The sequence below is a fragment of the Vombatus ursinus genome, unplaced genomic scaffold (genome assembly GCF_900497805.2).
Source record: "Vombatus ursinus unplaced genomic scaffold, bare-nosed wombat genome assembly UNPS02010193.1, whole genome shotgun sequence".
Lineage (NCBI taxonomy): Eukaryota > Metazoa > Chordata > Mammalia > Diprotodontia > Vombatidae > Vombatus > Vombatus ursinus.
The window spans coordinates 169,066-192,117 of NW_020949971.1; the positions used below are offsets into that span (position 1 = coordinate 169,066).

Genomic DNA, 23,052 nt, shown 5'->3' on the forward strand with positions numbered 1-23,052 from the left:
GATGGAAAGGGAAGTCAAGTTCAAGGTCTGTTGTTTGCTGACTCCATTCTATTCGCCTGGGGGGGGTGGGCATTGGCACTTCCTTAGTCCTGCTGTCTGCCTCTGTCTGTCTGGTGCTAAGGGGCTTTTGGTGAGGACACCTCCAATGCCCCATATTGGGAGGAGAGCCTCCAGGAGGCTTTAGCTGCGTCCAGTCTGAGCTGTGGACACATGGGCTGTGCACCTGGACAAAGGGATGTTTTCCATTTATTGTCACTTCAGACTGCCCATGTCCCACTGTGTGCTGGGAAGACCTCGGGTTCCTGAGACCATCCCGTCAGGCTGCCAGACAGATTCCATAGTGTGACAACAGCCGGAACTAGCCGGTGGTCTGGGGGTGCCCTGGAAGTGCCTGCAGCGCTAGCTGTGCCTTTGACCCCTGCTTCTCAGTGACTCAGGTGAGTGGCTTTGGGGTGGGCTCATTCTGAGAGTCCTCGATTAATCCCAGACACACACACAGATAGACACACACACATGGACACAACATGCTCGCACACATATGATGTACCTTAGGGATATCATGCCCTTAGGCCGGCTTTCCTCTACTCAGTCTCAATTAGTAGGATTTTCTTACCTTTTCTGCCCAGGGTATTTACCCTCACAGAAAAGAATCTTTTCTGCCTTCATCCCAATGGTAATTGGGTTGTCCCTGAATGACCTGATGGCCCGAGGCATGGTGGGACATGCAACCTTGCTCTGTTCCTTCAAGTGATCTCTGGAGCCACAGTGATTATTCCTGGGTCCTTCCCGTGGATGGCCTTCTCTATCCAAGCCTCTTGTGGCACAGAGCAGGTGCCTTAGCTCAGGCCAGCCCCAGGGAGCAGGAAAGGCTGAGCCTGGAGGCTTGGGGATAGATGGACTCTGGGCCCAGATCCAGGGGCAGCAGCTAGTCAGGGTCAGGCAGGACTATCCTTAGATCCTGGCCCTGGGGAGGCATTTTTTCAGTCACAGATGTTCTCAAGGACCACGTGCCACAGATGAGCTGGTGTCCCCCAGAGATCCCAGATGCACTGAGCTGGGAGCTTCCTTGTTCGGACTAAGCTGGCCCCTGCCCCAGAGCCCCCACCCAGCTTTCAGGGGGCCAGGTAGTGACAGTGGAGGACCAGGGGCCCCTCTATTCCCTGAGGCCGGCTCTCTACTCTGCAGTCTGTTTGGCACACAGCTGTCAGGAGAGGCTTCTCAAAGCATAGCTCCAGAGCCTCCCATGACTCCCTTCGGCTTCACACCAGTACTAAGTCCTGCCATCACTGGCCGGCTTTTGGGTGCCCTTCCTAGTCTGACTCCCACACTCCTGCCCCTCTCCTTCCCATGCTGTCTAGCTCAAGGAATGCCCAGTTAGCTCTCAAATTTGTCATCCAGCTGATGGCAGCTGGGTGGTGCAGTGGAGAGGGCACTGGACCCAGAGTGGGAAGACCTAAGTGCACCTCCTGCCTCAGATGCTAATTAGCTGTGTAGCCCTGGGCAGGTCGCTTAACCTGGCTGCCTGCCTTGGTTTCCCCACCTGTGAAATGGTGATAATCATAGCACCTACCGACCAAATGAGCACATGCTTCTAAAGTGCTTTGTAATCCTTCATTTGCTCTAAGGATGTCAGTTGTCATTAGTCTCTTCTCACCTCTATTATCATTATCTCCTCCCCTTCCCACTATGAGAACAGAAGCTCTGGAGGGCAAAGACCCGCCACCCCCCTTTTCTGTTTGGGGGGCTGGGGTGGGGGGAGAGGGAAGTCTGGCACAGGGGGAGGGGTATGTTAAGCTTCCAGGCAAAAGCCTAAGGTGTGGGGACCGTGCCAGAGCCTGGCCAGTAGGAGGCTTCCCATTGCAGCCAGCGTGGCTGACGGCTGTGCCGTGAGGACTGTCACTTAATGCCCCGCCGTCCAGCCCGCCATCCCTGCCTGGCTGAGTGCTCCCCAAAGGGTGGCAGCTCCGACTCCACTAGGCTGCCAAGTCCAGGAGGGAGGGAGCAAGCAGCTGGTGGGATCAGGGGGGCTTCAAGGAGGACATGGCACCTGTGCTGTGTTCTGAAGGAAGATCTTGTGAGCCAGAGGTGAGGAGGGTAAGCATTCCAGGCATGGGTGTGGCCAGGGGAAAGGCTGGAGATGGGCCAAGGCAGTGTTGTGTGGAAGAGCTATATCTGGATTTGTTGTTTAGTCATGTCCAACTCTCCATGAACCCATTTGGGTTTTTCTTAGCAAAGATAGTGGAGTGGTTTGTCATTTCCTTCTCCAACTCATTTGACAGATGGGGAAACTGAGGCAAACAGGGTGAAATGACTTGCCCAGGGTCACATATCTAGGAAGTGACTCCAGGCCCACCTCTGTGTGCACTGTGCCACCTGGCTGCCCAGTAGTTATATAGTGGACTGTAATTTTCATCCCTTAATCCAACAGTAGAATGTAAAACAAACAGCACCATGCATGGTGGGCTATCTTGTAATGCCTGAAGTCCCCCGGAGCTGGGCCAGTGGAAGTGGAGGATGTGGGAGAGCCAGCCCAGAGAGTCAGAGCCAGCCCCTCGGCCACTGTCCTCTGGAGGGTGGGGCGGTGAGGAGCATCCACACCAGGGCACACGGACACCAGTGTCCTCTCTCCAAATTTTGGCTCAGAATCCCCAAGGCGCACATATCCTGAGCTTCCCAGCTGCCTTCTCTGTGAGGCCCGCAGTCTGGGCCCACCTGGGGGCCTCCTCCACCTCCAAATTCAGTAACTCTGCGGCTGCCCCTCCAGATGGGACCTGTAGCCACAAGCCTGGTCAGCAGCTGGCTGAGGGGCTCATGGAAGCCCAGAGCCTGAGTGAGGAGAGAACCCAGCAGCTGCCCAGGCCAGCTTATTTGTGCCTCAACGCCCCAACATGGTCATCTTTCTTTTGCTTGGGATAACAACAGCACTTTGTTTACCTCAATCATCTCCTTGGATACTCACCACAACCCTGAGAGGCAGGTGCTGATGTGATCCCCATTTGAAGGGTGAGGAAACTGAGGCCAGCAGCAGTCACATGTCATAGGTCTTCCTAACTCGACCCAGGGTGCTTTCCACTGCCTCTGTATTCAACAAGGACAGGCGTTCAAGGATGCCAAGAGCTGACTGAGCTGAGCAGAGCTCCCCTGCCTCCAGGCTGCCCCTCATGGTCCACCAGCCAAACCAACAAGTCAGTCTGAAGCTCTTCTGAGGGTCTGATTCATTCAGTGACCAGGCAGGGAGGTCAGTGCTGAGCCAGGGAGGTCTCAGGGTCTTCTAAGGCACCTTCCACCATTTAAATGACTATAGGGCTGTTTCTGGTCCTCCCTGACCTATGGCTCTTAAGAAGTCTGACTTGGACAGCACTGAAGGAGAAAAATAAAGCACCAAGAGAAAGAAAGTGGTCTAAAGGCCTGCTGGAGGCATGGCTGCATGCAGGATGACCCAGACCAGAAACCCCAGGCTCTGCTCCTCCCATCTCCTAACAAGCTGCTGGGAGAGCAGAGAGGAAGTTGTGGCCTTTCGGCCTGGAGAGACAATGTGAATGTGCTCCCTTGTCATTAAGAGCTGTCCCCTCAAGCAAACATTGGCCTATTCCGGGCAGATGACTTTGTGCCATTTCTGGTATCGGCCAGTGATGGTGGTGTCGAGGACCACAGCTGCTTGGCCGAGGCCTGGCCTGGGGCCCACCTCCACAACCCCCAGACGCCATTTTTGGGGTAGCCAGAACATCTCTGCTGAAGGAACAGCCTGAGACTTTTTAGGTGGCATTTAGAAGGACATTTGAAGCTCTGCCTCATGGACCCATGGAGAGACACTTAGGATGAAATTGCTTGTGGTCACAGTAGTTTCATCTATACGTGAGCTTATCTCTTAAGCCAGATTTCTTCATCGTATTCAGGTTTCTCTTTACTCCTCTCTCCAGTGCCCTTGGACAGGATGCTGAGGCCCTGTGTCATCTCGCTTCTGATTTCTGGGACTGCTGCCATTGGCTTCCACTTCCCCCGCCTGTGTTCTGCCCACCCTGGGCTTGTGGCCCCTTGTGCGTCCTCCAGCCCAGTTCTGGGCTCCAGCTTTCCTTCAGCAACCCTTCTCCCTGTGTCTGTTGGCTTTGAGCTGACATTGTGCCCTCCTGGGCTGGCTGCTGGAGCTTCCTGTCTTTTCTTTTAGATTTGATGCCCCTTTTAGATCTTGGCTGGTCAACGTGGGGGATGGCAAGAGGCTGGGCTCCTCTCTGACCTTCCTTCAGGTCACCGCCACCTTCACGGGAAGTCTGTCCTCTCTCCCTGCACCGGGTACACTGCCTTCCAGCTAGCAGAGAGCCAGCCTGTGTTCTGAGCAGAGCCAGTGGGCACAGTGGTGTGCTGCTGCTGGGGCTGGCATGTGTGCCCTTCCTGCCCTGTGGGATTTCTCCATGCTTGCTGAGGAGAGGCTGGGCTTTGCCTGTGTGCATGTGGATGTGTCACTTGACAGAGCATTGACTCTGGACAGTAGGGCCTTCTGTTGTCTTTCTGATCCCTGGCCCAGTGGAGGGTCTGGCACAGAGGGGGCCCTTAAAATGCTGGCTTGCTGCACCTGTGTTTCGTTGGGATTCTTGCCCGTCCTCCCCTGGGCACCTTTGGTGGCACCTGATGGGGGGGGGGGCTTGAACTCTGGAGGCTGGTCATTGTCTTAACTTGTTAATATCTCACAGGTGTGACCCCTCCCCCTCCCATCCTTTCCCGTGTCCTGCTCATCACTCAAGCGGTCTTACCAACCAACTTTCCCCCACCTCCACTCTATCTGTCCTCTCACATTTCTCCTCCACCAGGTCAATGTCTGGCTTTCTTCTTGACTCTGGAGCACCAGGACATCCTTCCTACTTTACCTCCCCCTTCAGCTCCAGGCTCGCTCTTCCTCACAGCCCCTTTCCTCCCAAAGCTATGAGTAGCCTTCTTCCGTGCTCACAAAAGAGAGGGAGGGAGCTCTGCACTTCTCTGTGCTCCCCCATCTCCCGCCCATCAGGGTCTCGCGTGTCCCAGGGCTGAGGATGCTATCCCTCGAGGGTTTGGTGGCAGAAGCCCCTTGTCCACCCAGGATGGCAGAAACAGAAACACTGGTCTCCTACTGTGGCCCAGTGAGAGCTGAAGCCAAGAAGCAGTTGCCTGGTCCCCAGGAATACCCTGCTCATCCCTGCTCATCCCTGCTTCTGTGTGACTTCGGCCCCAGTAGTGGGGATGATCAGGGAGACCTTGAACTCTGGGGATGAGCAGGGAGCCCCCGGAGCGTGTCCCTTGTGCAGCGGCCTGTAAGCACCTCCAGGTGACCTGGCCGGCCTTGAGAGGGAGCGTCCTGCATGGGGAACTCAGCTTCTCCAGCTGGGGCCGCAGTGGTGGAGCTTGGAGACCCCTCGAGGTTTGCAGAGCCCTGGACGTGCATCCCTCCACAAAGAACCAGAGCCCAGGATTTAGAGTCAGAAGTCTTGCCTCCTGTTTCCATTTGGTCTCTTGCACCTTATGTGACCCTAACTAGTCTCATCCCCTCTCTGAGCCTCAGTTTCCTCATTTGTAAATGACAAGGGACTTGGGTTTGGCTTGAGCAGCTCGTGCTGCCCCCTGGTGGCCTCTCTAAGAATGGCACCCTGCCCACCCTGCACCTCTGCCTTCATCCACCTACTGGAGACTTGGATCTTAGTTTATCCATGAACTTGCAACAGCAGGCTTAGTGCCAGCCTCAGGAAGCTGCCTGATCCACCTATCTAATTACCCTCTTTAATCAGCTACAAATTAGGGCTCTCTCCTCCCTCTGCCCAGGGGTGGCAGGGAAAGCCTGTAGATTAGAACCCCTGTGGTAACTCCCCGTTACTCAGAACACTGGCCTCTCATTTATCATAGAGGGCCTTTCGTCTCGGGCCCCCCTCTAACACATCGGCTCCTAGCAAACACCCAGTGATGACGACTGTGTCCGTACTGACTGGCCTGAATGAGGAAAGGGCCACCCTCAGCAGCCCTGGCCGACTGGGGTTGGGGGGGGCTCCCTCTTTTTGTCGCAGGCTCAGGTTACTTCTGACTGCATGAACCTGACCCGCACCATATGAACATGCACGGGCCTTCACCGTCTGCCTTCATCACCTCCGGAGTCTGGGGCCCTGATGCTGCGTGCGAAGGGTGCTCTCCTCCCTGTGGGCCGTTGTTCTCTCTGTGGTGCAGGAGTCGGGGGTTGGGGTTCTTGTGGGCCGGGCCACTGAAAGACCAGCTCATCTTCCCAGATGAGCACCATTCGGTGAGGGGGGAACCCTATTTATGTGTGTCAGCACACGCAAATTTTATCAATATAGATAGAGAAGAAAGGGTGGACATCCCTGCTCTGGTCCATCCCTGGCCTGGAATGTTCATGCCCTTAGGCTCTGATGAAGCCTTGAGGGCATCCTGGAGAGTGGCTGTCACCTGCGGACTCTTGGAACACCTGAAGCACACAGTGACATTCCGAATTTCCATGGAGCAGGGAAGGAGCAAGCTTGGGGACGGCTGTGGTCGCCATGCTGCCTGCCCCCCCCCACCCCGAGGCCACAGCTCTCAGAGAACTTCACTTTGGGAAGGCAGGAGAGCCCTCACAGTCTAGGGTGGGGATCAGAGGCACGCTTCTGTCCTCCAGGGCCTCTGAGCTGAGGCATGGAAATAATCCGGAGCTGTTTCTCCAAGAATGGAGGAGGGGGGTGCAGAGGCCTGGCTGTCTCACTGCTCACCCTTGTGACAGAGGGAAAGCTGTGACCCTGCCTCCAGAGCCAGTACTGAGCACACCAGGCTGCCGGCCACAGCCTTGGGGACCGTGGCCTTTCTCTGTGCCTGGGGCTGCTTCTCTGATGGGGCAGTCTCACAAGCTGTGAAGAGCCTGATTTTGAAGCTGGAGATGTCCCTTTAGTGGGTATAAATGTAGAGAAATGCATTTGGGGCCCAGGGAGCCCCAGTTCACTGGCCAGTAGGACTCAGTGATCTGCGTGTGTGCACGCGCGTGCGTATGCATGTGTATGCATGTGCATGTACGTATGCATGTGTACGTGTGCACACGTGTATGCATGTGTATGGATGTGTATATGTGTGCACGTGTGCATAGTATGTGTGTGTGTGTGTGTGCCTGTGCACGTGCTATCGTTCTGTGGGCTAATTGCCTTTCTTTGTCTCCCCAGCACTTAGTAGGTGCTTACTACATGCTGACTGAGTCCATGTGGACACTGGTGACTGTACCTGAGGGCTCCCCTCCCAACTCTGGATAGAAAAAACTCTGTGCTTTGAAGGCGTGGGCAGCTGAAGCTGGGCATATGTGTGTGTGGTGACTGGTTGGGGTGAGATGCAAGCTGTTGGGATGTGGGCGAGAGATCTGTCACAGCTCATCGATTAAGCAGGATGAGCTCCTGGCATTGCTGGCTAAGAAATCTGTCTGCTCCCCCCCCCCCAGGGCTGCAGGACCAGCTAGTGCAAGTTTGGGCCTGGCCTGAATAGCAGACCACAGACCCCCCAGGACTGAGTCAGCTCTCAGGCCTGGTCAGATAGCCTGAGCAGAAGAGGGGGCTGGGGGCTGTTGGCATGAACTCAGGTAGCCTTCCTGAGTCAGGGAAGAGAAGCAGCCATTTCAAACCCTTGGGGTGGTCCCAGAGAGTGTGGCCCCACAAATGGAGGAGTGAGGGAGGGCTACCTGTGGAGAGGGGGGGATGGGCCGGTGCAGAAGGAAAGGGTTAGGGTTAGATCTGTGGATCTGAGAATCATCAACGTAGAGATGAAGAGTGAATCCAGGGCAGCTGATGAAATCATCAAACTAGAACATGAGTGGTCCCCAGCTGTTTTGTCCCATGGATCCCTTTCAACAAAAATGAAAAAATGTATTGTGAACTGCTCAGAGTAATCTAATATACTACTCATAATATTCTTTTAGATTGACTCATTTGATCACTTTTGCCCCCCAAAAACTCCCAATGAAAATGTACATTATGTTATTATAAAGTATATTCTTCTGCCTATCATTATGAAAACTCCAAACATGACATTGTAAAACTAATTATGAGTATTTTATATGGGACATTCTATAATTCACAGAAGCGATCCAGCAAGGCCTCCTATGCTGGGGGGGGTGGTGGAGGAGGAGCTCATGTAAGGAGGGTAGGTTGAGGCACTGACAACATGGATGTTGAAGTCTCCTTAATGGGAGGGCAGTAGTGGGGAGGAGAGCCGCCAGGAGCCTGGCACCAAGTTCATGCAGGGAAGGGGAGGACTGTCTGGGAGCTGATGGACAGCTGTAGTGGATTGGGTGGTAAAAGTGGAGTGAGTGTGTTGATGGGGGTAGAGGGAGAGCCTACACGTGGCAGTGGGGAGCCAACCGTATCCCCACTCACCCACTTGGCCCACTGAGTCAGGAGAATAAGTGAAGGGGCAGTTAGTGCTGGAAGAGGTGGCCAGGGAGGCTGTATCATTGTGGGGAGGATGAGGAAGAGCTAAGGGGGGAGCCAGGCCTCAGTGAGCCAGAGGATGGAGTGGAGAAGATGGAAGTCAGGAGGTCACCCAGGGAGCGGGCATTGCCCAGCACAGTGGGAGGGGCCAGGGAAGGCTGAAGGAATAAGGGATCAGGCCATGGCACAGAGAACTGGGTTTGAATGATGACAGCTGGGGTTATGAACCCCAGGGATGGGGAGGGAATAGCAGGATAGGAGTAAGCTAACCCTTAAGAGATGAGCCCCGGCAGATTATCTGTGACCCTCTGAGGGAGGCAGGCAATTAGGCAGTTCGGAGCTTTCCCTCAAGGGCCAGACTCAGGGCTAGTGGTGAGGCAGTTCTTGGAGGCCCCAGAGGCCAGAGTGAGAGCCTGGGAGAGTAAGGGCAGGAAGCAGGAGGGGCTGATGGGAGGTGGGCTGGCTGAAGAAGTTGAGGCTTGGGGGGAGGGTTGGTCCTGTGTGTGGCCTCTGGGGAAGGCCCTGGGCAGAGGACAGAGCAGGGCTGGCTCAGAGGTTGGAGGGGAGTGGCCAGGATCCTGGGCTAGCACAGGCATTGAAAGGGCTCTGGGCATGAAGCCCGGAAGGTGGGTGACCAGGACACAGGGAGAGCATGGGGCTTGGGAGACCAGAGAGGACTCCCTGTGCCTGAAGCATGAGTCATAGGATAGGATCCTGAAAATATTCTGGTGCCTGCACTTGGCTTAGCATGTGATGTGCAATGAGAAAAAGGGGAGATGTGGAGTAAGAGACCCTGGGTTCAAATCCCAGCTCTGCCGTTTACTCCCCACGTGACTTTTGGCTCCTCTGGGCTTAGCTTGTGTTCTCTGTTAAATGGGTGGGAGGAGGTTGGACTATATGACCTCAGAAGTAAGACCACTGAAGCCCTGACTCTGTTCTTCTCTTAAGCACTAGGGAGCCAGTGAAGATGGTGGAGAAGATTGGGGGGGGGGTAAGGACGAAGCTCGGGCAGCCGCAAGAAGGGTGGGCCTAGGAGGGGCTGCAAGTTGGGGGGCTGTGAGGAGTCAGAATGTTGTGGGGAGGAGAAGCGCTGGAGAGGGCAGGAAGCCCACCACCCACCGGGCTTGGGGACCACAGAGATGGCCCTTCCCTGGATCAGGAGGACCTCCCCAAGCCCCTGTGAGTCCTGCACTGCTCCTGTGCCCGGACTCAGCCCTTCTGGGCCCCATATGATGGTTCTACCCACATCAGCATGGATGCTTCTTCCTATTTCTGGAGCCTGTTGTCTCAAATAGCAGTGCTGCCAGGCAGGTGGTTGCAATCATCATTGCTCCCATTTTGCAGATGAGAAAATGGAGGCATGGGGCCCTGGGTTAGGGTTAGAGTGGAGAAGCCCAGTCTTGAACCCAGGATTCTGGCTGCAAGACTAGTGGATTCTCTTCTGGATGCCTCTGTGGCGAGCTGCCATCAATGACGTTATCTTTGAGGACAAGATGGAAGCTTATGAGAATGAGCTATACACACCCTCCAAGCCCCTGAAGAATAACTCCCCTTTTGGAAATGCCTGTTTATGGGATGTGATGGATTCCAGGCAGGGGTGTACTGGTAAATGTTTAACAACCGGCTGTCCAAAAACAAAAGCGCACACAGCCCGCTTTTCATTTTAATTCATACTAGTGTGACATTTTCTGCAGTTGCTCGAGTCTAGAAATCAACAAAACAAGGCCTGATTGATAGCACTGGTGAGGTAGCATCGCTCATCGAACATTTAACAATGGGCTTCAGAGGCAATGCAGGGAAGCCCAGAAGCCCTGGGGCCTCTCTCAGAGTGGCCTGTAAAGCCTCTTAGACCCTGCATCTCTCCCCAAGGATGGAGCCCAAGGCTGCTGCCCAGCTGGAAAGACGGCACGTGCACGAGGTCTACGAAAGCACAGCCGCCTACTTCAGTGACCTTCAAGGCAAAGCCTGGCCACGCGTCCGCCAGTTCCTCTTGGAGCAGAAACCTGGCAGCCTCGTTGCAGACATAGGTAAGCACGCATCTCCCCAGGTGATGGGGGCTGGCAGAGTTGGCTGGGAGCTGGGTCTTGGCCCACACTCAACAGGGATCAGCCGGTGTTTACTGAAGGCCTGAGGGAAGGTGAAGCCCCCGGGGATGCAGACTGCTTTAGTTTAGGGGAGTGCTCAGCTCGGGAAGTCCTTCTCCGAAGCACGCCACAGAAGAGGGTGTCCACTTCCACTTGGTGAGGTTCCCGGCATTAGAGAAAGGTTCACTCCGTGAGATATCCAAGTCTATGACCCTATTAGCGGAGGCAATGGGCACATGGCTCCTGTCCCTGAGCAGAATGGACGAGGAGCTGGACCATCGGGCCTTTCCTCCCAGCTCCCTCCTGGCACTGGCTCTCCCACCAAGATAGACATTCTCACTCTCTTTGTCTCTGTCCCTCTCTCTCTTTCCCCCCTCCCCCATGCACACACACAGTGAGGCTTCTTCCAGCTCCAGTCTGACCCCCACACTTCCCTCTCCCCCATCCTAAGGAAACCAGCCCATCCCTTGCCTACCTCCACTCTCCCTCTTTAAAAACTTCCCAATGAGCCCGCATTCCTGACCCCCCATCCCTGCTCCCAGGCCCATCTCTGGCCCTCCAAGATGGTGGGCACCCTCTCCTTCCTTGCTGTTCCCAGGAAAGGCACCAGCCTCCTGCCTCCCAGGACATAGTGGTTTCTCTTGGTCCTCCTTTTAGCTCCTCTGCCACCTGGGCTCCTAACAATAGCGAACCTTGTGATCTCTGTGTGGCAGCCAACCTATATGTAATTCAAGGCAGAGAGTGAGGTGCAGAAAAGGGATGGGCGTGTTGGAGAGGGCGGCTGAACCTCCCTGAAATGCCTCTAAAATGGCCTAGGAACTGAGCAGATGGGCAGGGGCTTGGTGCCAGCCCAGAGCTTTGCATATACAAGGAAGCCCTTGTCCATACTCATTCATTCATTCATTCATTCATTCATTCATTCATTCATTCATTCACTGTGACTAGCAGAGGTTCTGTATCTCCCCCATGGTTAGCAGCCTCTCCTATTATCAGGCTAACCTCCAAGCTGGGCCTCATGCTTAGGGGACAGACCCTTGGAGAACCCAGGGGCTTCCCCATCCCCCTGAAGCATCGAAGGACCTCTTGAAACATGTGGGGGCACCTCTGGGCCGCCATGGTTTATCGATGGCGAGGAGGGGCACCGAGTCATCATCCTTACAGGAACAAGACTGCTTCTCCTGGTCTGCATTCCACAGAAAGCCTCCTCTGCTGTGAAGGGAGCTGTTTGCCTCTTCCAGGTCACGCGGGTTGTGTGGCCACTTAATGCAAGGGAAGGAGGCCGGTTAGACTTTTAGGTTCAAGGCCAGTCTCTCCCCAGCTGCCCAGTCAGGCCCAGGGTCCTCTGAGCTCCGAGGAGCAGAATTGTCTAGAGAGGCTGAGTGGGGGTGTTCAGGGGTGCACAGCTATTAAATGGAAGAGTGGAAATTTGAACCCAGGTCTTCCCAACCCCCAAGTGAAATGCTTTTTCTACCAAGAAACCAGGCTGACTGCAGACAGCACCAGGTATGTGTGTTGCATCATCAAAACCGGGTTTCCAGGTCCCCTGGCTTTTAGCAGTAATGATGATAATAATAATGATGAGGGGCTAGTGGTGCCATAGTGCATAGGGCTCCAGGCTTGGAGTCAGGAAGACTCTTCCTGAGTTTAAATCTGGCCTCAGGCACTTACTGGCTGTGTGACCCTGGGCAAGTCACTTAACCATTTTGCCTCAGTTTCCTCATCTATAAAATGAACTGGAGAAGGAAATGGCAAACCCCTCCAGTATCTTTGTCAAGACAACCCCAAATGGGATCATGGAGAGTCAGATAAGACGGAAATGACTGAATAACAACAATAATAGCTAGGATTTTGATAGCATTTAAAGGTTTGCAATGTTTTATGTACATTAATGCATTTGGTCCTCACAACAACCAGAGGTAGATGCTATCATTATCCTCATTTTACAGATGAGGAAACTGAGGCAGCAGACGTGCTGTGACTTGCCATGGTCACATGGCTAACAAGCTTCTGAGGCTGGGTTTGAAGGCAAGTCTTCTTGACTCTGCATCTTCTCCCCCCTTACTCCCCTGCCCCCTCACTGGGACCTCGATGGCTTTCTTCAAGTCTTAACTCAAAGCCTACCTTCTGCCAGAAGTCTTTCCTGCCCCCCCACTCCCCTCCCCTACTCTTGAGATGCCTGTCCACCTACTCTGTATATATCCTGTATATGCAGAGTTATCTCACCCCTTAGAATGGCAGCTCCCTGAAGGCAGGGTCCCTGGGGGGTTTTGGAGGGGTTAGGGGGCCTTTTTTGTATCCTCAGCATTGATCACAGTGCCTGGCACATAGCAAGTGCTCAATCCATGCCTGTTCACTGAGTGACACAGCTGCTTCCCTTCCAGCCAAACCAGAGTCCCCCTGTCCCCCCATCCCCCCACCCATGCCCTCATAGTTCCTGCCCACTCCCTTCCCTAACACTTTTCTGTTTCTACAGTGACTATGCCCCCCTGCTTCCCTTGTCTGATTCTCACCCTCCCCATACCCTGGTCCATTTCACTGGCATTGCCAGGTGAGGAAAGCCCTTCTGCTGGCACACATTGGCACCTTCTCTGCTGCTGGAGCTCTCTAAGGAGAATAGGACTTGCCCGGGGTCCCTCAGCCAGGAGGAGTCCAAGATTGGACTTGAGCCCAGCTCCCTCTACTAGGCCGCACTGCCTCTGAGACCTCTCCTGGGCACTGCCACCAAATATTATTTTGTACCATAACTCATTGATTCCTTGAAGGGAGGGACCCCTTGGATCAGATGATGCCTCCTGATTTCCTCCTGGCCTAGGAGTCTGTGGAGCCCCACTGTTATTCTCCCACACCCTCAGGCACCCCCTGAGACATCCTTCTTAACCAGTGTTGTCTTGTCTTTCACAGGTTGTGGGACTGGGAAGTATCTCCGAGTCAACAGCCAGGTGTACAAGCTGGGCTGTGACTATTGTGGGCCACTGGTGGACATCGCCCACAGCAGGGGATGCGAGGTCCTGGTGTGTGACAACCTGCGCCTGCCCTTCCGAGACCGCAGCTTTGACGCCATCATCTCCATAGGGGGTGAGGAAGGGAGGGGAATGGACCCCCTTCCTCCTGCCAGATCCCGAACCCCTCGGGAGGTCAGTTAGCTAACTTAGCATCTGACACCCAGAGACATCCAGAGAGAATTCCTCGTGGCTTGTGTCCTTGGAAAAAATAAAATAGAAGATAAATATCTGACAGGTCTCAGCTAGCCCTGGAGGATCTGGAGGGAGGCTTCCGGCACTGAAAACAGCCTCAGGCAGATGTGCAGGAGAGTCACAGAAGGGACCTCAGAGGGCAGCCAGCCCAACAGGGGAGGAAACTGAGGCTCAGGGAGAGAAATGACCAAGTAAGCGCCAGAGCTACTCCGACTCCACAGCTGGGGGTCTTTCTATCGTGCTACTCCCCGTTGCTGACTTCCCCTAGGAAGGGCCACCTTCTCTCGCTTCCTCGCTCTGTCCCTCTCTTCATCCCTTTCTTCCTTCTCAGAATGTAGAGCCAGATGGGACCTCACGGGGCCATCGCGTCCACCCTCTCTGGGAGGCCCAGGCAGGTCAGCCAGGCAGGGAGAGCTGCACTCACTGGCTCCACCTCAGGAACCCAGCAGGTAGAGGGGGAAGGCCCTGAGGGACATCGAGTCCAGCTGAAGCCAGGAGTCCTCGTCCATGCGGCTTGTTTTGTCTGCAGAACCCCAGGGAGAGGAATCACTCTACCCGCCCCGGCCTCCGCCAATCCAGTCCCCAATGCCTTGGGAGAGCTCTTTCTCTTAATTATTTCTCTTAATTATTCCTCCTAGTTCTCTCACTCCTTTGTTAGTGCCCTCCCCACCTCACACCCGGACTAGGACTATGGTAGCCTCCTTATCAGCCTCCCTGCCCTGTGTCCGATCCATCCTCCACACAGCCGCCAACATAATCTTCCTACAGCACAGGTCTGACCATGGCATGCGACTCCCCTGCTCCAGAAATGTCCATAGCTCCCCTTTTCCTCCAGAATGAAATACAGCCTCATCAGCCTGGTAATTAAAGCCTCCGCCACTGTCTGGCTTCCTCCCACCTTTCCAGCCGGGATGCCCAGCACCTCCCTTTGTGTGTTCTATACTCCAGTCAGACTGGCTGCACCGCTCACACTCACCCTCAGGATTCTGCCTTTTGGCTGATGCTTGTATGAGCCATGCCGGTGCCATGGTGCCCCCTCTGCTCATTTTTGCAAGAACACCCCCCCAATCTGAAATCATTTTAGAAAGAAATTGATTAAGTTTCTTGGTAGAGGAGAGCGAGCCCCCCGGAGAGGAGGTGTGGCTGCCTGGCGTCCAGGCTCTGGAAGGCTGACATTACATAGGGTTTAGACAAGGCACAGGTCATGCTTATGGAATTGAGTAACTTTGCCAAGAGGGCGGCCTGAAAACAAGAAAGATGGAGATAGATGTGAGCAGTGTCAACACTGAACCCAATCTGGGCCAAGCTCAAACACAAGGGAACCCACTGCTCAGTCTTAGGACCCAGAGCAAGACCTGGGTAAAAGGACCCAAACATTCTGGGTCTTGGGGGTCCTTGTAGCCACCTTTGTCATTCCTGGAGAGTTACTGAAGTCAGGGCGACATTCTGTGTTCAGACAATCTCTTGTGACATAAAGTTAGCTTCAGACCATATTAATAAATGATAAATAATAGTCTACACATTCCATTCGTTCATTCATTCATTCATTCAATAAGCATTAATTAATTACCTACTATATGCATGTGCTAGATTCTATGCTAGGCACTGAGAATAACAGGCCCTTCCCTCAGGGAGCTTACATTATATTCGGAGGAAATGACACATGGTTGTAAAAATAAGCACACACATAAATACACTCTTGTACGCACACACACTTTTCAATACACATATATGTACACATATATATGTACCTAGATAAGCAAGGTCAGTAGAAAGCAACAGTTTTCACTGGCTTAAGATCACAGTGGAAGGTGAGCCCTGAAGGGTGCTAGGGATTCTAGGAGGTGGAGGTGGAGAGGTAAGGCATTTCTGGCGTGGGGGGCTGGCTACTCAAATGCTCAGAGACAGGAAACATCAGATCATCCAGGCTGCCTGAGAGGTAGACTGTATGAAGGAGAGACCCGAATAATGAGCCTGGGGAGGGAAGCAGAAACCTGGAGATGAGGGCTTTCCAGATCAAACAGAGGAGTTTGTCTCCCCTTGAGGAGAGACTGAGTCCCTGGAGCTGTTTTTCTTTTTTCTATTTTTTGGCTAGGCAATGGGGTTAAGTGACTTTCCCAAGGTAACACAGCTAGTAAGTGTTATGTGTCTGAAGCCAGATTTGAACTCAGGTCCTCCTGAATCCAGGGCCGGTGCTTTTTGCACTGCACCACCTAGCTGCCCCTCTGGAGTTGTTTTTAAAGCTGTCCTGCAAGAGTAACCTTTTGACTGCATGTGGGTAGTCTGCGTGGCAGAAGGAGGCAGAGGGAGAGAGCACATGAGACACATTGGGGTTGGCAGAATCAAGAATTGGCAACTGATTGGAGGGGAGGGGAAAGATAGAGGAAGGGAAGGGGAAAGAGAGAGGAGTGAAGAGAGTCCAGGGTGGTGAACCTGGGTGACTGAGAGAGTGGCGATGCCCTCACCAGAAACAGAGAATGGAATAGCAAGTGTTGGAGGATGGCAGATGAGTTGTGTGGGATATGAAGCATTTACTGCACCCCAGGGGTTGGGGATACAAAGCAGAAATCAAACAGTCCCTGCCCTTGGGGTTATCTACATGTGCACAGTTAACTGTTACAGAAGATGAGGCATGCTAATAAACGGCTGTAGAGAAATTGGAGGAGGGAAGAAACACTCATCACTTTCATGGGGGGGCAGGGGAGAGAATCAGGGCAGTGCCTGATTGGTGGTGCCTGGGCTGAGCCTGGGAACAAGGGAAGGACCCTGAGAGGCTGTGGTTCTTCTGCATGTTTCAGGATCTTTCCTTTCCTTCCAGATTTAGTCCAGAGGCCACCTCCTCCATGGAGTCTTCCTGGGTTACCTCAGCTGAATGGATTTCCTCCCAGCTCTAATTTCTTCCTTTGGTTGTTGAATGGACTTTCAGAGGCCTTTCAGTTGTGAATCCAATGATATAGTTGTTTATTACAAGTCATTCTGACCTCTTCATCGAGGCACTTCTCCCAAGGAGTTCTACCAGCCTACTTAGCTAGCTTAGCTCCCACTATTATTGGATGTGTTTGAAATTAATGAAATGGCACCATTAGAAATAATCTATCATTCTGGCTCTATTAGTTCACCTTGCTTAATCTTCCACCCCGAAGTGGACAAGAATTAGAACTCTGGACCTGAACAAACTTTAGCAATCATCTGTCTGACTTTCTTATTTTATTTTTATTGCTGTCTTTGATCTTGACGTCAGCTTTGTATCAGAAAACATCCTTCCCCCTCTCCTGCCCAACAAGCCTCCCTTATAAACAAGAGAGGAGAAAGACCAATCAGCACATCAGCAGAGTCTAACAGTGTATGCCATGGTTCACACCTCTTGCTCCCCTCCTCTGCAAGGAAGGGATTGAGGCAAATGCTCTCCTCCCCACTCCGGGCCCAGCTCAGATATCTGTAGGTTGTGTTGTCCTTCTTTCCCTTTCCGTGGTTGCTCTAAGTGGACAGTTTTCCTGCTTGGGCTTCTGTCATCCTTTCTCATTTTGCATTGCCTTCTTATGCTTTTTGGAATTCTTCCTACTTGTCATTTCTGATGATTTCTCAACCCAGTCCTCTTATCTGCCACAGTTTCTTGACCCTTCCTCTAGCTGTGGCCGTGTAATTTGTTTTAATTTCTCTTCAATCACAAAAAAGTATGTCTATGAATCTATAGGAGGGCACAAGACCCTTCTCTCCATCTTGGATCTCCTTGGTGTATAGGTCTTACATCGTGATCTCTGAGTCAAAGGGCATAAACGTCTTAAGACCACTTTTACTTTAATTCTCCATCACTCTTCATAATGTGTGGCCAACAGGCAGCTCCACCAGTAGGGTATTAATGTTCTGTCTTCGTACAGCCCCTCCAACACAGACTGTTTCCATCTTTTGTCATCTTTGCCAGTTTACTGGGTGTGAGATGAAACCAGAGATGCTTTAATTTGTATTTCTCTTATTCTTAGAGCTTTGGAGCAGTTTTTCACATGCTTTTTTTTTTTAATTATTGACATACTTTGTTTTTATACCCCCTTCATTTTCTGTTGTATCCTTGCTTCCTCTCCCAGAGAACCATCTCTTAACATAAAGAAGAAAAGAAGAGTTTAACAAAGCTAACCAAGATATCAGAAAGATCTGATGTTAAATATGGTATTCCATACTCCCCACCCTCCACCTTTGCAGAGGAGAGAAGGGAGGGGCCACATCTCACTCTCTTGTTACAATTTAGCAGGATTCTGGTTTTTTTTTTTTTGGTTTTTTTTTTTAAGGCAATTGGGGTTAAGTGACTTGTCCAGGGTCACACAGCTGGTAAGTGTCAAGTGTTTGGTCTGAGGCCGGATTTGAACTCAGGTTCCCCTGACTTCAGGGCCGGTGCTCTACCAGGATTCTGTTTCTGTTGTCATTTCTGGTCATTCAGTTCACATTGTTGTTGTCACTGGCTATATTGTTTTCCTGGCTTTACTTAACTATGCTTTGTATCAGTTCATGTAGATCTTCCCAGGCTTCTCTGTATCCATCCCATACATCATTTCTCACAGCACAGTAATATTCCATCACATTCAAGTACCACAGTTCATTTAACCATTCCCCAATTGAGGGCAATCTATTTTTCCCAATTCTTTGCTACCACAAAAAGTGCTGCTGCAAATATTTTGGTGTATAAGGAGCATTTAAGTTTTTTTTTAAACATTCTTTTAAAAATTTTGAGTTCCAAATTCTCCCCCTTCATCTAGCCCCTCTCCCAACCCATTGAGAAGGCAAGCAGTAAGATATCAGTTATATATATAAAGTACTGCAAAACATATTTCTATATTAGCCATGTTGCAAAAAAGCTCCCCCCCCAAAAAAATAAAGTGAAAATATATGCTTCAATCAGCACTCAGAATTCATCAGTTCTCCCTCTGGATGTGGATAGCATTTTTCACCATGGGTTCTTTGGGATTGTCTTGGATTGTTGTTTTGATAGAGTAGCCAAGTCTTTCACAGTTGATGATCATACGATATTGCTACTATTATGTACTGAAGCATTTCTTTTTTTATCAATGACCTCCTTTGGGCATACACATAAGAATGGAATTTTCACACTCAAGGATATGGACATTTTAGAAACTTTCTTTGCGAAATTCCAAATTTTGTTTTCAAGAATGGTTGGAAATTGGGGCAGGTAGGTGGTGTAGTAGATAGAGCTCCAGCCTTGGAGTCAGGAGGACCCGAGTTCAAATCTGATCTCAGACATTTGATACTTACTAGTTGTGTGACCCTGGGCAAGTCACTTAACCCTGATTGCCTCACCAAAACAAAAAAAAAAGAATGGTTGAATCAATTCACAGCTCCACCAGCAATGCATTAGTGTGCCAACTTTTTCTACAACCCTTCTAACATTGACTGTTTCCATCTTTTGTCATCTTTGCCAATTTGCAGAATGTGAGGTAAAAATTCCGAGTTGTTTTGATTTGTATTTCTCTTATTATTCGTGATTTGGAGAGCTGTTTCATATGGTTGTTAGTAGTCTACAGTTCTCTGAGGACTGTCTGTTTATAGCCTTTGACCAGTTATCCATTGGGGGAATGGTGCTTGGTCTTTTATATTTGTGTTAGTTCCCTATGTGTCTTATATATTAAATTTTTTACCAGAGATATTTGATACAAAGATTTTTTTCTCTATTGATAGCTTCTGTTCTTATCCTTAGGGTGTTGATTTTGTTTGTGTTAGAGCTCTCCAGTTCCCTGTAATCGATATTCTCTATTTTATTTTTCTTTAATCACAAATCGGAATGTTCTGAACCATGAATATGTGTTGCAATTTCCCACCTCTGTGACTTTGATCCCACTGTTCCCTATGCCTGGATTTTCCCTCCTTACCCATTTACCTACTGAATTCCTAGATCTTTTAAAAAGTCAACTCAAATGCTGGCTCCTTCATGAAGTCTTCCCAGATTACTGGTCTCAGCAGTTACTTCTCCTTCACTAAATTTCACAAAGTATTTTGTACTTCTTTTAGTGCACGTGTGTATTATAAAAAGTGATGTGTTGTGTTCTTTGGAACTGAGTTTAGTTCTTGGCTCTATGACCTTGCGCAGATCTCTTCACCTCCTTGGGCCTGAGACAACTCAACCTGCATTGGTAGAGAGAATTTGCTATTCAGTGACTATCCAGCAGGTCCAGGCCCTATCCCCTAGCTATAACTATGACAGTGTTCTCTTTCCTATTTAGACCATGTATTTATTTGACTGTAGATGGTATGTGGTGGAAGCTGTTGGCTTAAACCTAATTACTGCCAAACCACCTTCCAAGTTTCCTAGCACTTCTCAGCCAATTAAAAGTTCTTTCCCAAACAGCGTATGTTTTTTCAGCCTCCTTGTTTCCTAGAGGCAGAGGCTTAAGCTCAGAGAGGGGAAGGGCGTTGATGAAGGCCATACTGAAAGTCCATCAATGGTAGAGTGGGTAGGGCTTCTTTCTAGGGAGCTGTGCTCTATGCTAGACCTGGACAGGCTTGTCTCTCATACTCCCTTTAATGATACTGGTCATATTGACTAGGTTGGATGCAGGTGGTTCTACAGTTTTTTTTTGTGGTTTGAGACCTGCAGAGAAGAGGCCAGCCAGCCTCCCTCATGACTGCTGCCTGAGCTCTGAGTTCTTTTCTTTTCCTTTGCAGTCATCCACCATTTTTCAACAGCACAAAGGAGGACCCGAGCCATCCAGGAAATGGCACGGGTGCTGGCCCCCGGAGGACAAGTCATGATCTATGTTTGGGCCATGGAGAAGAACCACCGGCACTTTGACAAGCAGGATGTGTTGATTCCCTGGAACCCCGCCCTGTGTTCCCAGCTCCTGGCAGAACCAGCTCCCTCAGGACGGAAGCCTGTGTGTGGACAGCCCAGAGCCACCCCTGACAGGTCCCCCCACCGCCTGGCCTGCTCTGTCTGTGGCTACCCCATGTACCTTGCGAAGAGACGGGAATCCCAGTGGTCCCACAGTCTCGATGGCTCTGGGACTCCTGGCTGCTGTAGGGAGCTGGCAGAGGTGAGGGATGGGGACAGTGGTTTCTACAGCATTTTAGGGAAGTCATTCCGCTCCTGGTTTTTCTCCCGATCTTTGGATGAATGCACTCTCAAGGAGCACGTGGAGGAGGCTGAGTACGTAGCAGAGGAATGGGCCCCGTGTCACCCCGTGTCTGTCCAGCCTTCGAAGCTCCATCATTTAGACCTTGGTGATCAGGAGCCATTGTCAAAAGAACAAGATGACGCCATTGCCCCTGGGCTCATACAAACCGCAGAGTGGCGATTGGCCCCGGGGGTGCCGAGGCCCCTACCCAGAGTGCCCCACAAAGACACTCAGAACCAGCAGCAAGGGGGCTGCTTTCTCAGCCAATCTACAATGGAGCATAGATGCAGGTCAGCCTGCCCTGGGGGGACAGGAAAGCAGGCCACCAGCCAGCTCTGGAAAAGGAGCTCCCTCCCCCCTCCCTTCATCAGCCTGGCAGCTGCCATGTCCACTGGGGCATCACAAGCAGAGGCACCGGACTCTGAAGCTTTCACCCGTTACTACCATGTGTTTCGAGAAGGGGAACTCTCCTGCTTGGTGGAGCAGCACGTGCCAGAGCTTCGGGTCCTGAGTTCCATCAATGACCACGGCAATTGGTGTGTTGTTGCTGAGAAGAAGCCAGCGATGATGGCCCGCTGACCAGGCCATCTTGAAGAAGTAACTCATGGGCAAAGGAAGGCAGGCCTAGTGCTTCCTTCCACGGTGGGGTATACCTGTGAAGGCCAGCAGTCTGAGGTGGCGCCACAGCAGAGGCCAGGGGAGGGGTCTCCTAAAGAAGAGTCTTTCACCTTCTTCCTCTAGTGGCTCATTTCTGTTCTCAGATATTCCCTTTAGAAACCAGCATCTTCTTTAAGTCACCATCAGCATCTCTCTTTAAAATCAGGATTTCTCCTCTGGGTCCACCTGAGGTCCTTTTACAAATGCCCTGGCACAGCTGTCTCAGGGACCCCGTGGAGATGGGACTAGAGCCAGTGCCCTGGCTGGTGGTAAGTGAGGATGAATGGAGAAAGGCCAGGGGCAGAGAAGGGGGTCCGGCACACACCCCAGGGTGGAGGTGGGGCAGGGGAGGACTGTTGTCCTGCAAGGTCTCCAGAGACACTGGCTGGAGCTAGAAAGGACAGCAGGACAACAGACCCAGTTCTTTGTCCCAGACCGTCCCAGTCTCTTTGAGTCTGGAGTCCTTGGTAGTTAGGGCCACTGCTCAATATTTCAGATGGATTTTCTTTAAAGAAACTGTGAGATATTCATGATTTTATTGTTACTTTTGATTTTTTAACTACATTTTTATTTCCAAATCTCACTCTTCCTTCACTACTCAGTGAGCCATCCCTTGTAGCAAAGAGTAAAAAAGAAAGAGGAAACAAAGAAGTACAAAAGCTTAACCGACACATCAGCTGAGGCTGGAAATAGAAAGTATTCCACACTCATAGCCCCTCACCTCCACGCAGAAGGAGGGAGGAAAGTTCATTTTCTCACCTCTGGGCCTGGCTTGGTCATTATAATTGCACAGGGTTCACTCTGGGGGCTTGGTTCTCACAATTTCCATATTTGCAGTCATTGGGGATGGAGGCTTCCCTCCTTCCACCTCTTCATGCTAGGCTTTTATCGGGGAGATGGTTTGACATAACCCTAACCCTAATTGCCTTTTGTCTCCTCCACTCCCAGGGGCACTTGCCTCATGTGCTGAAGAGGCACCTGGTCCTTACTGGTGTCCTTAATCAGAATCCAAAGGGACCTGAGCTAACAGAAGGGTGAGAATCAGTCTGGGGTCCCCCTCTGGTTGGTGGATTCCCAGTGCCATTGGGTGGCACTTTACAGAGAAGATCTGGGCACTGGGCATTCAGCTCCCTTCTGGCCAGCTGCCTTGGCCCCAACCAGAGATCACAGTGAGGGGGATTTCTGCTCTCAGCTCCGGGGTGCCTCCTGGGGCTCCTGCCATCCTACTTGGTGAGCCACTCCTGGGAGGCTCCACTCTACAGCAGAGAGCTGCGGTCATGTCTCACGTTGTTGCTAGCCCTGTGGTCTCTACTGGGCTAATATCCTGTGCCCCCCCCCCCTTCAAGTTCTGGAGTCTTCCTCAAATCATTCCCGTGTTTCGACTCACTATCCCTGTAACTTAGCAAGCAAAACCACCCAAGCTAAAGGAGCCCTGGCTCCTGTGGGACTTGTCTGTCTCTGCTTTGTATTTGTACCCCCAGTGCTTGGCACAGAGATAGTGCTTCACAAATGTGTTTTCGTTCATTTATCCAATCACTCACTCCCACGGTTAGGGTTCCAATGATACTTGATTCCATAGAACTTG

General features: G+C 51.6%; 1 protein-coding gene across 1 annotated transcript; it reads left to right on the top strand.

Annotated features, from left to right (window-relative positions):
• The first annotated feature begins 331 nt into the window (after nucleotides 1-331).
• On the top strand, nucleotides 332-21,389 carry TRMT9B (tRNA methyltransferase 9B (putative)). The gene is made up of 4 exons (XM_027853694.1): nucleotides 332-437; nucleotides 10,284-10,441; nucleotides 13,400-13,573; nucleotides 20,362-21,389. Exons 2-4 carry the CDS (start codon nucleotides 10,285-10,287, stop codon nucleotides 21,387-21,389), a joined length of 1,359 nt encoding a protein of 452 aa, XP_027709495.1. The 5' UTR covers nucleotides 332-437; nucleotide 10,284.
• The last annotated feature ends 1,663 nt before the right edge of the window (nucleotides 21,390-23,052 follow it).

Bases quoted from the DNA above. Each gene is read 5' to 3' on its own strand.
- TRMT9B (XM_027853694.1), top strand. From the start codon at position 10,285: ATGGAGCCCAAGGCTGCTGCCCAGCTGGAAAGACGGCACGTGCACGAG. The intron at 10,442-13,399 runs GTAAGCACGCAT...TGTCTTTCACAG, and splicing joins CAGCCTCGTTGCAGACATAG to GTTGTGGGACTGGGAAGTAT. The intron at 13,574-20,361 runs GTGAGGAAGGGA...TTTCCTTTGCAG, and splicing joins CGCCATCATCTCCATAGGGG to TCATCCACCATTTTTCAACA.